Source organism: Nelumbo lutea, chromosome 2 (genome assembly GCF_056320005.1).
Source record: "Nelumbo lutea isolate HS-2025 chromosome 2, American lotus-T2T, whole genome shotgun sequence".
Taxonomy (NCBI): Eukaryota; Viridiplantae; Streptophyta; class Magnoliopsida; order Proteales; family Nelumbonaceae; genus Nelumbo; species Nelumbo lutea.
Genome location: NC_142685.1, coordinates 37338342 through 37354975, shown reverse-complemented (window position 1 = coordinate 37354975; position 16634 = coordinate 37338342). Strand labels below are relative to the sequence as shown.

The window sequence follows — 16634 nt, the reverse complement described above, 5'->3', positions numbered from 1 at the left end:
CAGAGAAACCTAAATATGATTAAAAATTAAAATTTATTTAGAGAGCAAACCATTACAGAGAATCCTAAAAATTAAATCTGATTCAGAGAGCCAAGCCATTAGAAAATAAAATTGGATGTGTTGGCCGTCGGTTGTCGGAAGTCAATTGTCGGTCACCAATACCAACTTCAATTCTTCGTTTTTCTATTTACGAGGACAAAAGAAGTGGGGTTATTTGTTTTTTAATTAATTTAAAATAAAAAGTAAAAGTAAAGGAGAGGCAAAATTTTCTTCCGTTAATTTCAAGGGATTTTTATTCTTCAGTCCACCCTTACAAATCTTAACTCCACCGTACCCTATTACAGTATATATGTATTTTCAATTTTTTTTTTCTGACTTTTATTTATCTTTTCCTTTTCCTTGAGTGTTCCCAAGCCTAATTTGGACTCATTTTCATTTTTTTCTCCATGTAAGGGGATTATTGATCCGATTGATTGATATTATTTAAACTAGTTTGAGTGTTGCAATTCTTCGAAAGGAATTGTTCATCTTTCAGTTTTGGATAGATTTTAAAATGTATTCTGGAGTTCTTCAGAGGTTAACTGGTATTTTTATAAATGAAAACTTCCAGTGGCCTCCCATAGCTTTTGACCATCAAGGCAGCTCCAATAAAATTGGGCATTTTAGTCAATTTATCATTGTAGGGGTATTACGGTCAATTTGTTGATTGAAGGGTATTATGGTCAAGTTAATTTTTGTAGGGTCCACAATTATTATGAAAGCATTGATCTTCGATGTCACATACTTTGATGGCCATTTAGGGTAAAATATTTATAATGGCTACTTTTGTTAAATATAGGGGCATTTTGTCCAATTCAATATTTAGCGGGCCCAATTGGCTCCATGTTGGTTGTTGTAGCTTGTATGTTGATTTTTTTGTCAATTTGTTAATAGAGGGGTATTTTTTTGTCAAATTAATTTTTTGTAGGATAAACAATTATGATAAGCATTGACAAATGGAAATGTTATTTATTTATTTATTTATTTTTTTATAATAAAACAGGAGATGCTGCACAAGACCGGGGTAGGGGAGGGGGGGGGGGGTAGCTTGACCGGTTGACCCCGAAAATAAAAAGGATTGGTGTATTGGTGGCAATCATTGCTTTATAACATTGTGCATAGTTATGTGAAGAAAAATATAGAATCATGTGGGCAATATTGATATTTAAGTGAAAGTAAGGAATTTTCTTACAAATGTTGCCATATGCATGATTCTCCTTTTTATAAATAAAAAGGATTGATAAATGATGTTTACCAAGTGTTAATACTAGACTTTTTAAAGAGAAAATTTTAAATTGGACTTTATAAAAAGTCTAATAAGCTACCTAACCTCAATGCCAAACACAGCCTAGGTTTCCTTCAACTCCACGCATTGATGACTTGAAGTTTTGATCTAAGTTTGTGGTTGAAGGATTCATGCTTGTTGACACTAGGGGTGCTTATAAGAAACTGAAAAGTCGAACCAAATCAAGAAAATTTGAACAAAAAAATGTAGTTAACTGAGTCCATCGATATATATATAAAATATTTTTAATATATCTCACATATTATCTATATATTATATATTTATTTATTTATTTATAATATATGTTATAAATATAAAAAACAAAAAAAAAACCAAATTGGTCAACAACCGCAACTGGTCAACTGGTAGGACTGGTTCGGTTAACCAAACCGTGAGCACCCCTACTTGAGATTAGTCTCTATTAGAGGCAAATTACCCTCCTTTTTTGGCATCTCAGAAATTTTCGTGCCACTTGCAAAGTTTAGTCTGGTCTAAGTGTTTATATTTTTTCAGTTTTCTTCCTGATAGTATTTCCTAGATTTGTAATCTAAGCATTTAAAATGGAATTTTTACCTCATTGGATTAAAAAAAAAAACAAAGCCTTCTTAATCCAATTTCCAATTCGGGCCTCTCTTGGGTACAGATCAGAAAAAAATAATTCGTGCCATTAGAGGGCGTTCAGCTCTTCCAATTTTCTCCATTGAAACTCCACTAACAATTATGGTGATTACCATCAACTAGGTTCTGAATTCAGAAAAATATATTTTTTAATTTATACCAGGATGTGCATTCAATATCGATGTAAATTTTGAGTCTATCTACAACTACGAGGTTGTTGAGACCCGTTTAAACATTGAAGTCCTGAATGAGTCTGTAATGTTCTGCGATCATCACTTCTGTTGTTGGGACAAGAAGCCTGTACATGAATGCTGACGAAAATGATTATTTGTCAGATGGGATATCCATAAGTAGGGGTGTTAATGGACCAGTTTTGGGTTAGACAACGTCCAAATCAAAATCAATTTCTACGGATTGGTTAGACCAATAGACATTGAATTGGACCAGTCCAGACTTAATGGGAGCTGGTCCATCCATAATGGATTATGATTTATATTGGATCGGTTGACCCAATACAGGTGTCACTGGACCAGGTTTGGGTTGGAACTAAATTGAAACCAATCAGACACTGAATTGAACTAGTCCAAAAATGGTCCAGAGTATTCATCAGATTGGGTTAGACCTAATTCATCTGTAATGGACTCATTGGAGCAGATTGGGTTGGACCAAATCCGGCCCAATTGACACTCCTATCCATAAGACAATTCATGATGTCGATGGTTATTTATGATGTCTTTATACAGTGGGAATTAGACTAAGGCTGCATTTGGCATTCTTTATTTTAGGGACTTATATCCATTTTGCTATTAAAAATTCAGTGTTGATAGGGGCATTTTAACTGCAGAAAGGAGATAAGTCCTTAAAATAAGGAATGCCAAATGCAGCCTAAAGGTGTTTTAAGTCACAAATTCAAAACTCAAGAGGCAATTAATGGGACTTTGTAAACTATTAAGCAAATAAGCAGCAAGAAGGAAAACAACGTTTAATTGAAGCAGCCTATGGTAATTGTCCCAGCTCACATAACCACTAACAACGAGCATCCATAACCATTTTTTTTTCCATAAAAGTAGAACCTGGCTTCATTTATCCTTAAACCAATTGAACTACCAATCACTGGGTGTAAATAAAATTGTGTACATCAAAAATCATTTGGCCTGCACCTCAAGGAAACGATTTACCTACCTGGAGGAAATGCAGTAAGGAAAACATCACAAAGCATTTACCATCCTCTTCATTTCAGCAGATCTCCTAGGATCAGGCTCTTCAATTGCTCTCTCAGTGAGCACATGCTTGATGCGACACATTGATTTCCTTACCTGTCAATTTGATAAGAATCGAAATAATTAACTATTACCAAAAATGAATTCCTGTAATGATGGTGGTTTACATGGCACCAAGGAGCAGCTCTATGGATAATCACTAAGAAACTCCAAGAAAGCCAAACTGAGTGACACAAAACATTTAATAAGGAATTTCAGTTAATCTTCTGTGTGTTCACATGGTTTCTTGATCATTTAGGTCAAGAATACACGGCACTTCAAATAAAGACAACAAAGAATGTTCACTGTAAAATAGCATTATCACTAACACATGAAGATTATAACCTCTAAGCACTCCAACAGGGCAACAAATACATGGAAATCCAGTGACTGAGTTCTTCATCAACTGAGGGTCCTCAAGCAGTTCTTGACTGTTGGGTTATGGAAAGATGCATGAAATATTTGAGAAATGTTTTTACTGAGAATAAGCTAATACGAAAAAGCAACCAATTACTTGTTTTCTAACCCAATAATTTCATGACTCCTACAGTTCTGCAGCTACAAATACTCTCACATCACAAATACAGAAACAGGAAATATGCATGAAATAATTGCAGAAGAGATTTGCTGGTGTTTGAACCTTTTTTTATTGGTATTTGTTTTAACTTTGTTTTTTTAAATAGCCAGTTCTTTCAAAATATCCCAACATCCAGAACTTAATCCAGACAAAGAATCCAAAGATTAAACTGTCAAACATGACAACCAACCCAATCCTTAAAATATCTCATTTTCTGATTAGAAACTTAATAGCTGCAGCAGAATTCACTTAAGTTAGGACAGTGAAAAGAGGAAAAGTAATCAATTTCCACATTTTCTTTTCTTTCTTTTGTATACTGAAAATCTAAGAGCATTTTATTATCTTTAGGAGATATTCTCATATATTTCATTCCTGTAACAGATAGAGGCATTTGTACTTGATGGATAGGACAATTTTCTTTTCTTTCATTATTTTCTTCTTTGCTAGGAAATTCTAATGCCACTTGAATTCAAGAATGCAACCCATATTGTTTGTCTAATTTAGCAAAGAAAACTTAAGTTTGAGATAACATGAATCCCAGCCTCTCTGGTGATCTCAACATTGCACTCTGTTGAGTAGCACCGTAATATACACTGTAGGAGTATTACTGTCTTTTTACCAGCACTATATATTACAATGATATGGCCAATGGACTCGTTACATTGAACATATGCTCTTCCAATCACAAAGTGAGAAATACTTGAAGCTGCAACTTTAGGATCTGAACCATCTAATGACGACTTAAACATCAAAATTTCCATTGTGAAAACACGATCGGAGCCGAGTGAAAACTTAGGGTGAGGAGTATGCCAACACACACACACACACACACACAGAGGAAGAGAACTTAAAAGTAATGTCATGGTTTATTAGCTCTGTGTAGCCATTGCTTAGAACTAATATTTCTCCCCATAACAAAAGCAATTTGAGATAAGGTTGCTCAAACATATTCCCTAGCCACCTTTATTATGGTTGGATGTTGTAATTAATGTAATGTGGCCTTCTGCTTTTTAGCAGAATTGGCTGCATGGAAGACTAAGGTATTTATCAAAACAGATGAAACTCATTGCAGCAAGAAGTGTGCTATCACCCCTTCACCACATATATCTTGTCTCCTCTTTCCTTTACTGACCAAAGTGATCAAACAATCGGAAGAGAAAATCAGGGGTTTCTTTTGGAAGGGATAGAAAGACGGGTTCAAATTTAATCTGATGAGTTGGAATAGAGTATGTGAACCCAAAAACCTCAAGTAGCTTGGGGGTGAGGCAACTACAAAGGGTAAATATAACACTTCTTGGCAAATAGTTTAAACATCTCAACAAGGAAACAGGAAGTTTAAGGAGGCATGCTATCTTAGCTAAGTACAGTTCAAGAAACTTGGGATGGTATCCAGAAGAGGTTAATATTTCATATGGTTGCATAGTGTGAAGAAGCATTCAGAAATCATATGCCAACAATTCCTAAAAAGGCATTGGACACCAGTTTGGTAATGGGTCAAGGGTCAGATCCAGAAAGACCCTTAGTGGGGTACCATCAACTAATAGAGGTTTTTCCCTCTTTGTATGCAATTGTACAGGATAAGAAAGCATGGGAGGCAGAATGCTTCAAGATGCACAATGAGGAGGTGGTGTGGAGTCCATAGTTCAGATGAAATGACTTGTTGGGACTTGGGAAGTTCAAACCTTGGCTGAGCCATTCAAAGCATACAGAGTGTAATATCTCATTCACCTGAAAAGGACAGAAGTGTGGCTGTGTAGGCATGGACCAGTTCTGGTCATCTGTTGCTTTCTCTATGAGGTCCTTCTTCAGCAATTTGAACCCAACAGTAGCAGGAAACTTTCCTAGTTCAAATATATGATGCTCAGGTGTGTCATACAAGGTGACTTTTCTGGCTTGGACTGCTGCATCGGGGAAGTTCTTTTTTTCGATAAGTCAATTTTATTAATCAATATCTAGAAAATTTTACAGGCATCCCATAGAGAGGCACACGATGCTACTACTCCTTATAGTAATAGTTCAATTATTACATTCGAGCCCAATACAAAATATTTCTATTCACCCCTTGTTTAGCTAGAGTATCCACCATCCCATTAGCTGATCTCTTCACCCATGTATAAATTCATACTTCTAGTGAGCCATTTAAACTTGTTGTGAGGGGTGTTTTTCTAGGGTATTATTGGCACAGGGGACATCTTGTAATTCCATGCATTTCAGGGGCCTCTCTGTAATTATATTTAGGGGTGAGCCAGAAAAACCAAAAAACCGAACTGAACTGAAAAACCAACCAAAACCAAACCGAAAATCTGGTTAACCGAACTAGTCGGTTTGGTTTCGGTTCGGTATTTTAAAAAACCAAAGGTACCGGTTAGGTTTTGGTTATCCAATATAGGAAACTGGCGGTTAACCGAATCAATCGGTATACATATGTTTCCATATATTTTATGAATATTATATTTTTTATATATATTTTATATTTTCTATATATTATAAATTAATAAATATACATTATGTATAAATATATCTATAATATATAATATTACTCATTATTTAAAATATAATATTTATATATTTCTAGTTTTTATTATATATTTATATTTTTTATAATATATATTGTAAATATAAAAAACAACGAACCGAACCAATCAACCGGATGGCTTTGGTTCAGTTTCGTTTACAGGTTTTCTAGAAACCGATAATACCGGTTTGATTTCAAAAATAGGTCCATGGTTTGGTTAACCGAACCATGAGAACCCCTAATTATATTATTTTAAATATAAAGGGTACAGTGAGTGCTACCACTTACCCCGAGACAGTTTTTCTTCTTCAAGTACCGGTAATACCAGTTCGGTTTAAAAAATAGGCCCATGGTTCAGTTAACCGAACCATGAGAATCCCTAATTATATTATTTTAATTATATAAAGGGTACAGTGAGTGCTACCACTTAACCCAAGACAGTTTTTCTCCTTCAAGTTTCTGTTCTTTTCTCCTCTCTCTCTTGACTTCTTTCCTCTTTCCTAGGTTTAATTTGATAGACTTCTTGGTATCAGAGCAGAATATAGACCTGGTTTTCCTCTCTTTTTTCTCTTTTCTTCACTAAACTGTTCTAGAGCTTGAGGAAATGAATACAGAAGGGAGATCTGATCTGATCGCACCTCTCAGCCTTCTTCTTTCTTCTCTTCCTTGGTTGTAAGGCCAAGTTTTGCTGTTTCTGGATTGGTCTGAAGGGATCAAGCATGTAAGTGGACTCGATCAACCATACAAGGAAAGTTTTTTGCTGTGTTTAATTTGAATTGTGTTTGTGGGCCTTGTGGAAAGGCTGTTATAGTTGGAGAACATTACGCCAAAGTGACCAGAAGTTGTTTCCTACTGCAAGGGATATCTTCCAAGTGTTCAATCATATGTTTTCTGCTTGTCAAGTGAAAAACCGAGGGTTCTTCTCTCATTGGATCAGGTTGTGTGTGTAGTAATGATTTACAGTGATAGCGTGTGCAGTACATATTTAATGCAACTTTAATTATTTATATAATACTTTCCCGTTCATTAATTTTTATGTTCATCATCTCTTTCCAACTGTAATTGTAGCCTCCTTCCACCCATAATGATGACAAAGGAGCTGCCTGGGTTTCCTCCACTGGTTGGGTCAAGATAGCCAATTCTGGCATCTCAGCATGCACTTTCATCCCATATATACCATCAAATATAGCAGATTTTCAGTAAAAAGGCACCAGCTACATACTCTCCTCCTTTCAGGTATACAGCTATTCTGTTTTCTGCTTTTTCCAAAAATGTGATGAACCTTACTTTTTTGTATCTCCACAGCATAAAATATATTATTTTTTAAAGATAAAAAAAATTATTAACTAAGGAGAGAGAGAAGAATACAACCGGTGATAAGAAATCACCCAGAAGCAGAAAAAACAACGGAGACACAATTCACACCTAACAAACTTGAAACACTTCATACCAAACCAATCCCAAGCAAAACTCGAAACACCCCATGCCACACCCAAGCAACCAAAATTGATCACAACCAGACCCCGAACTTGACCCCCTGGCTCACTTTCCCAAAGTTTCCTTTACTTTCGTAAGCTTATCCCGATGGTTCACTTCAATAGCTGTGTTGAAAAACCCTGAAAACCATATCATACACTCTCTTTTAGGTACAAATTTCCTCCACCAGCCTCCTTGATTTTTAGAATCAAATTGCAAGGGCCAGAAACCTCCTTGAAAAGGAAAGTTTTCAATTTATTTGGAAAGCACTAGCAATATTTGGCTGCACTGTTGCAGGCTTGCAGCAGTGAATCCATGATGGATAGAGAAGGCAAGGGGCCAATAAAAGCTAGAAGAGAGGGTTTAGGCAAAACAGTAAGTGATGGGATGGCAACAAGGGCTAGATGGTCAAACAGAGGCAGAGAAGAAGAGAAGGGATCAAGAATTGGGACATAGAGGTTCTTGTGACAACTCACAACCAACTGTAAAGGCCAGGAACAAATGTGGCTTGCAACCTGAAGTTGTTCCAGTGGCTTCACAATGAGGAGTCTAAAAGATGTCTATAGGCTATAGCAACCACTTGGTATTAAATGCTATCTTTTATAAATGTACTGAATGCTAATTCTGCATTCGTTTTTCAGGGGAAAAAAACTTCCAGAGAACCCACTTATCTGTGCATCTGCATCATTATTTAGGGCCAACATCGAATTTAAAAAGTGATATGAAAAATGTTTTTTCATCAGATTAAAAATATAACCTTTTTATCGAGTAGGAAAAAAGAAACCTTTGATTAACATGGTCACTTACTCTATCCAAATGACAACCAAAGGAAGAGCAATATACCTTGGGAAGACGCTCTGGATTAGGAAACCGTAGGTTTTGAGCATGAAGCATCTGGCGCTGAGTCATAAGCATGTTTTTCTCCTTCAATAGAACATACCATAGTTTGTGGAGATCATCCCAAGACTTAAGACGTAGTTCAGAAGCCTTCCAACTTCGACCTTAAGAGAGAAGTATCACAAATAAGGTCCATAGAAAATTTTCTAATTAGCAAGGGCAACAAGAGAAATAGGGGTTCGGCCCATATATTTTTTAATTTTCTTTTCTTTCTTATTTTTCTTCTCATGAAAATGTTGGTTTCCTATACTTCAACATGAAGTTTATGCTTTTCTTATGAAAATTATGGATAATTATTAAGGAAATATAGTTATGGGAACCTAGGGAACTACCCTAGGATATATGTTTTTTACTCAAAAAAATCCATTGCCTAGGCAGCTAGGTGACAAGGCACCCCCCTAGGATATATGTTTTTTATTCGTGTGTAAATTGGACCTAGAAAAGGCTTATGACTTAGTGGATTGGACTTTTCTTTTAAAGAAATAATAGAGAAAGTTGGTCTTAGAGCCAGATGGAGATTGTGGATTAAAGGCTATATTAGCTTACTACACTACTCAATTCTAATCAATGGAGTTGCAAGGGATTTCTTCCTAGCCAAGAGAGGACTTGGCTTAGGCAAGGAGACCTTTTATCCCCTTTCCTCTTCACTTTACCTTTTCTCTAACAAAGGGGGGGGGGGGGGGGGGGGGGGGGGTTTAAGTAGATTGATTGTAAAGGCAGACTTGTAAGGGTTGATTAGAGGATGGAAAATTGGAAGGAATAAGTTATCGTCTCCCATCTCCAATTTGTTGATGATCCAATCTTGTTTTGTGAGAGGGATGACCGTAATCAGGATCTTAAAGGATTTGATTGAGGGTTTCAAATGTGTAAAATTGAGGAAAAGTGGAGTAGTAGGAATTAACATGGAAGAAGGGAAAGTTCTTAGTGAAGTGCTGAATTTGGGTTGTGAGGTAAGGAACTAGCCTGCAGTCTACCTAGGAATGCCACTAGAAGGAACCCAAGATCAGATGTTTTCTGGAAGCAAGTGGTGGAGAGATTTGCAAAAAAAGTTAGCCTTATGGAAAAGGAATCTTTGGGAGGCAAAATAACTTTGATGAAAGCGACATTTGTGAATCTTCCTGTTTACTTCCTGTCTACCTTTCGTAGCTCAACTAGGATTGCAACGAAATTAAACAATGCAAGAGATAGAAGCGATTGATGAAAGATGCGGGGAGTGGAAGGGGTGCAAAGGGCCAAAGAAGTTAAAGTTAAGAAACTGGTTATAGAAGGAGATTCTGCGGTGGTTGTGGATTGGCTGAAAGAAGACACTTCCAAGATGTGGAGCTACAGCAATGAGAAAAGAAAACTCAAGTGGTTGATTAAGGATATGGAAGTCCTATGTACTTGGGTTAAAAGAAGTGCTAATTCCTTTGCTGATGGATTGGCTAGGCAAGGAGTTTTTAGAAATTCTGGGTTTTGGGCTCAATTGTAGGGTTCTAAGTGGTTAAATCAGATGTATCTCTATTCTGGGGAGTTAAGAATTTTTAGCTCCTCTTCCCTGTAACTTTTCTCCATTAATTAATGAATTCTGTGGTTATTGATCAAAAAAAAAAAAATGAAAGATGCGGGGAGATCACCAAGGAGCCAGAAGGAGAGGTCTAGGGGGGGGGGGTTTCAGATAGGGGTCAAAAGTCTGTAGAGAAGTCTGAAGAATCCATGGGAACTCTAAATGCAGTTAGAAGATTCAGAACTCAACAGCAGATCCCAGTTTCTAAAGTTTTCACGAGGTTAAAAGGTGGTTTATTTGGTGTTGGGCCTAATAAGCTCATCAAAAAACCCAAAAGAATAGTCAAAAGACAATAAGAAGATCATACTCAAAAAACTGAGAAGAAGAGTTAAGGTGTTTTCGCTATGGGGTTGGGTGTCTTGCTTGGGTATTTTATGGGCAATGGGCTGGCTAGGATAAGCTGGGTTTCTGTTGTCGTTTTTTTGTCTTGTCTTCTATTGTCACCTGTTTAGGGGTTTTCTCTAGTTGGGTTTAAATTTAGTTTGGTTTTGGTTCAGTTTGTTTGGGTTTGTTTATGCCTCCTCTAGGATTTCTCTTTGGGCTAGTCTTTCTCTCAGGTGGTTGCTTATCACTTTGTGTCTTCATTTTTATTTCAATAATTTTTTTCCTTAACATTTATCATTTTTTTTTCCTTTATCTTCAAAAAACAAAGGATTGCAAGGCAATTAAAGAAATATATGAGGGATTTGCCGTGGAAATCAAGAGAGGAAAAGAAGGATCACCTAGTTAAATGGGAACAAGTTACCAAACCTAAGGAGAAAGCGGGACTAGGGATAGGGAACATTGTTCTTAGGAATACTGCATTACTAGGCAAATGGTTGTGGAGATTTATTTCCCTTTGAAAGAGATAGACTTTGGCACAAGGTAATTAAGAGCATTCATGGGCTGGAAAGAAATGGTTGGGATGCAAAGGTTTCATCACTTTCAACTTCACCTCCCCTTGGAAAGCTATTCATGAAGTATACCATCTTTTCTCAATTTCATCTGATTTGATGTGGGAAGGGGTGATAAGGTTTGCTTTTGGGAAGACCTTTGGCTAGAGGAATCTCCACTCCAAATACAGTTCCCCAAGCTTTATGGCCTCTCAAACCTTAAAGGTGAAACTACCTGAAGATTAGGAACACCTACCCCCAAGGGGTAAATTGGGACCTAGGCTTCAGATGGTCTAAGAGAAAGTCAATATGCCTCTCTTATCCAATTGCTTGGTCTTTTGGAGACAGTGGTCTTGGATCAAAACTTTGAGGATACTAGGATTTGGCTAGCCTCTCCTGATGGTCTTTTCACCTGCTCCTCCTTTTTTAGAAACCTTACCTTGCCTATTCCTCAGACATTAACTTCCCAGTGAAAGAGATTTGGAGTAAGCCTATTCCTCCTAAGAATCAAGCTTTCTACTGGGAAAATTTCCTTGAAAAGATCAATACTTGTGATTTGCTGCAGAAAAGAAGGCCTAACTCTTGCCTTTCTCCTCATACGTGCTTCTTATGCAGGGATAGCGGTGAAAGTCTATCCCACCTATTAATCCCCTACTCTTTTGTGCTCTGTATCTGGGAATAGTTTTGTTTTCTCTTTGGTTTACAAGTGGGATCCTCAAGATGTATTGGTATCTTAAATTCTAACTTCTTTAGGCAACCGAAGAGAAGAGGGAGGATTTAGATAGTAGCAAAGGTAGAAATAGTCTATGTTGTTTGGGAAAGCGCAATGGAAGAACCTTTAAGGGGAAGAGTAGATCACTGGGGGAGATAATAGACAGCACAAAGATAAAGAATGCACATTGGGTGAAAATCTTGGAAAGCTTTCAGAACTTCTCTATAAATGAAATAATAAGAGCCTGGACTGAGGTGGCACAATCTTGTAGCGTAAAAGACAGGATAAGGATGGTTTGGAAACCACCAGAAGGCAACAGGGTAAAACTAAACTTTGATGGATGCTCTTTTGGAAACACAAGCATAGAAGGAATAGGAGGTGTATTCAGGGACTCCCAAAGCAGGATATTAGCATTATATTCAGGGCCTATCGGGGGAAAATTCTTTAAAAGCTGAATTGATGGCATTGCTGCAGGGTCTAAGATTAGCAAAACAATTGGGCTATAGACAGGTGGGGTGGAAGGGAACTCAAAGTTACTTATCTCCTAGGCAAGTTGCGATAAGCACATATCCTGGACTCTCAGACATGCATTTAGGGAAGTTTAAAGTATTGCAAAGGACCTTAATGTTGACTTCAAGTGGGTGAGAAGGACAGAAAATGGGATGGCTGATGCCCTTGCCAAACAAGGGGTTTTGAGGCAGCAGCTCTTTTGGGCTACTATGTAATTCTGTTCTAGAGTTGGGTGGACAATCCTGTTAATCGAATGTATCAACTCCATTTATCATTTTAATAAAATTATTTTCTGCTGACTTCAAAAAAACTAAAAAATAAAATAAAATTATTAAGAATGAAGAAAGAGAGGAGTACAATATTCTTTACACAATAAGATTCAATATTCTTCATAGAGGCACTATACCAAGTTACCAACCCTTGATGTGACACTTGGAAATATTCTAAGGAAAGAAACTAGACAAATTACTCCATTTTCACTTGATAATAAGAAATATTCTGGTATGGATGCGGCCTTCTTAGCCAATAAATCTAAAACTAAGGACTTTTTCTCGTGTCAATTTTATGAAGCAAAGGAACTTGGCCATTTGCATCCCATTGTAAGAAGAATGCCTGTACCTACTACAAGCAACATGGACATATCATAACAGAGTTACCCACACATCCCTCTAAAGAGTCTAATCAAAAGAAGGATCACCATCAAGCTTATCAAACATCCATAGAGAGTTCTGAAGACATCTTTAAATCAGTCTACTTCGGTCATGTCATTATTTGCTACTACTAAGGGAGAGACTCCAAGTGCCTTTTCTATCCTCTGTTATTTCTTTTGCATTTTTTGCTATTGGCTTATATGATGAGCCTTTGTGTTGTTCTTCTTCTCCTAGTCATTTGTCGAGTATAAATTTCAATTCCACTAATCACATGACAAGGGAATATTCTCTGGTTAGTTTTCCAAACCTTCATCTCTTAACAAACACACTGTTGCAGTTAAAGGTAAGTTGGTAACAAATTAGATATAGTTGGTTGTAATGATCTTTCCTTTATCTACTTTCCAAAACTCTCTTTCTCATCTTTCTAAGACCTTGTTTGTTCCCAATTTAACTTCCAATTTGATATTTGTTGGCCAACTTACTGAAAATGGTAACGTTGTTTCTTTTTCTCATGATGGCTGTTTGATCCAAGACTGGCACACTAAGAAGGTGAAAGGGAAGGGCTGTAGGCTTCGGTGGTTGTTTGCCTTGGAGTTTGAGATGAAATAGACTTCATCCACCTTCCTTATAATTTTGTTTCTTTCACAGTGTATTTCTGTTAAGGTGTTGGTTTGTCAACTAAACAACCAGCATTTTGAAATGTACTGCTTTTTCACGTTTAATGAATTTTCTTTTTATCCTTCAAAAAAAATAGACTTCATCCACCTCCTTTCCTTGTTTGCTTAATACTATTTCTATTTTTGAAATTGTTGATATCAATAATGTTGGGCATCCTTTTGCCAAGGGCTAGCTGATGACTTGGACTTAGATGATCAAGCCATGTAACAGCCACACAAGTTGTTGGGAGGTTTAAAATTCTCATTCTATAGGAGACATGTATCACATTATTAATTAGTGGGGAAAATGAGCTAGAATCCTTAGATAAATGGACCCTTGATAAGATAAGTGAGAGGTTATCTCTCATTAAATGTTTTTTGATGTGACGACTTTTGCTCTCTCTCCCACACACTCTCATTTTGAAAAATGGATATATTCTCTCTCCTCTTCTCTCAGTTAGAAAAAAGGTCTCTCTCAAACAGCACCATCTGTGCTTTTGCACTCTTGAAGTGTGAATGGAAAAGTAGCTCTTTGTGTGTCGTGGAGGCTCGTAAAGCAAGTATATGGATCAAGGTTCTTCTTTTACTTCTTCAAGGCTTCATAGAGAAGGCTATTCCATCTACTTGCCTTTCTATCACCAAGAAATCGGATTTTCCAACAATACTGATATTGGTAGCAAGGAGCAAAATTCCTTAAGGACTTCATTGATAATTAAGTCCACATATATCTAAGTCTGGACCAAAAGAATGGCATAATGTAAACATGAGGACCACAATAGTATTGAGTATACTAAATTTGCACTTAACATTCACAAATGATACGAGAAAATCAAAACTAACATGACTGGAAATGCAATAAACAGAGATAGAAAAAGGATATTTACCATAAACAACAGGTTGATCATCACCCTGACTTCTATCTGCCTCAAAGAATTCCTGCAAAGGGTTATGTACCATCCTAGCAGAAGCAGCAGCGGCAGCAGTAGCAGCAGAAGCTTCAGACTTGGCAGCAGCAAACAGTGTCCTCCCAAAAACCCTTGTCATAAACATGGTGATGACCAGATTCCTGCAGCAACTCTTTCAGACCCATGCAAGTTTTCAAATTTGAATTATCTTCTTTAAATAAAGCACAGAACAAACAGTGAAGGAATATTCAAAGTGCATAAAACTTAATGAAAAATTATCCCGACTAAAAGAAAAAAGAGGCAGAAAAGGAACTTCAAATTGAATAAATGTGCTATTTAGCATCTCAAACAAAAAACCATCCTTCTATAAGCCTTGCACTGTAATAGATTAAATTCAGGTCAGAACCCTGACGTAAGCACATTTATGAGTAAATTACCAACACAAGAATTAAAGGTTTTTAAACAGTTAAAATATCCATATAGGCCTACCCTCTATCGATTCCGCAATTTGAAGCACCATTTTCACAACATTGAATCATGGTTTGCTAATTTTATTACATGCCAAATCCAATAATCATCAAACAAGTAAAGAAAACAATATTTTTTTGAATAGTCGGGACACAGCATTTTTTCATCAATACTTTCTCTGCAACTATTTCGTAATCTGATAGAAGACAAACCATGATAAGTTACTGAAATATGCATTTGATTAAATGCCCAAACAGAGGGAAACTATACAAAGGACAAAATTTTGAGTATTGGGAAAAAAGAAGCACATGGTTCTCTGCGGAGTTAGCACAAATGAGTTGTATACGTGAGAGACAATCAGTCTAAAAAGAGCTGTACAGAGAATGAGAGGAAGAGAGGAAGATGGCGATCCTTATTCCTTACCTCCTCGGAATCGCTAATCGCTTGTTGAGCAGATGAGTAGAGTGGTCGGAGCGAAGGCAAAATAAAAAATAAAGGGGAAGACTCAGGTCTGGGCCATTTGGAATAGTAAATGGGTTAGATGTTTGGGCGTTGGTGCCTGGACGGAGGTCTGGAGAGGAGTGGAGAACGAACAAAAGAGACAAGAGGAATCGACTAGCGCGTGCAATATACGCTCACCAAACGACAAGCAAAGCATGGGCAAACGAGCGATGGAGGTAGGGTTTCATTGCCCGCCCCGAAGCCCGAGGTAGCATTTTTTGGGAAAATGTCAGATTAGAACGTATATTTAAGGGTAGTGTGAAGTTGATACCCGAATTTTAAATTGTGTCACTGTATTACCTAAACTTTCAAAAACATGCAAGTTAGTCCAAAATTGTTAACAGACGTTTATGTGACAAAAATACCATTCATCTTTCATCTAACCACTTCCTCAATTTCAACAACTTTGTAGTAGTCTATAGGACTTTTTCCTTCCTGTCCTACATCACCTAAAGTCCTTGGAAGCTTCTTCACAATTCACATACAACAAGCAAAAGATGGAATTTTGTTCCAGCTAGTGCATATTTATTGGTTACAACAGTTCTCATAAAGGATATGGGTATTATGATCCTAAATTTAGAAAAAACCCGTGTCACTCGCTAGGGGTGTAAATGGATCATGATCCGATCCTATTTGGTCGAATTCTGATCAGCCTTGGTCAGATCATATGATCTAATCAGAAATCGGATCAACCCCCTATTTGGTCCGAGAAGATCCGATCCAATGTGTTATATATTTATAAATATAAATATATATAATACATACATATATATATGTGATTTTTATTTATATATTATTTATATTATATTTTTATAAATTTGTTATATTATTTATTTTTTATAAAAGCGTGTATATATATGATGAAAATAATTAAAAAATACTTTTATTTTTTGTTTTTTTTTTATTTAAATTGGTATATTTTTCTTTTAATAATTTATTAACTTTTAAAGAAAACAATTCGGATCAAATCAGATCCGAAGATTCGATAGGATTCGAATTCAGATCGAGTCCTATCAGATCTGAGCAGATTGGATCTGAGGGGATCAAGGTCCCCTTGGGGCAAGGAGTGCACTCCCCATCCCCGCCAATGGGAATGAAAATTTCCCCATATCTGTCCCCATAGAGGGAAAATCATCCCCATATGGGGC

The 16634-nt window shown here is 36.7% G+C and overlaps 1 protein-coding gene across 2 annotated transcripts; it reads right to left on the bottom strand.

Annotated features, from left to right (window-relative positions):
- Positions 1 to 2869: 2869 nt before the first annotated feature.
- Positions 2870 to 15691, bottom strand: LOC148869915 (ribosomal protein L29 family protein). Of its 2 annotated transcripts, none has more exons than XM_088970664.1 (4): positions 15409 to 15691; positions 14497 to 14678; positions 8613 to 8770; positions 2870 to 3258 (listed from the first exon to the last, which is right to left on the bottom strand). In XM_088970664.1, the coding sequence occupies exons 2-4, from the start codon at positions 14660 to 14662 to the stop codon at positions 3151 to 3153; spliced, it is 432 nt and encodes a 143-aa protein (XP_088826790.1). In that variant the 5' UTR covers positions 14663 to 14678; positions 15409 to 15691; the 3' UTR covers positions 2870 to 3150. The 2 variants fall into 2 exon arrangements, with proteins under 2 accessions (XP_088826790.1, XP_088826791.1); XM_088970665.1 differs by having other exon boundaries at positions 14497 to 14689; positions 15409 to 15643.
- Between the last annotated feature and the right edge of the window lie 943 nt (positions 15692 to 16634).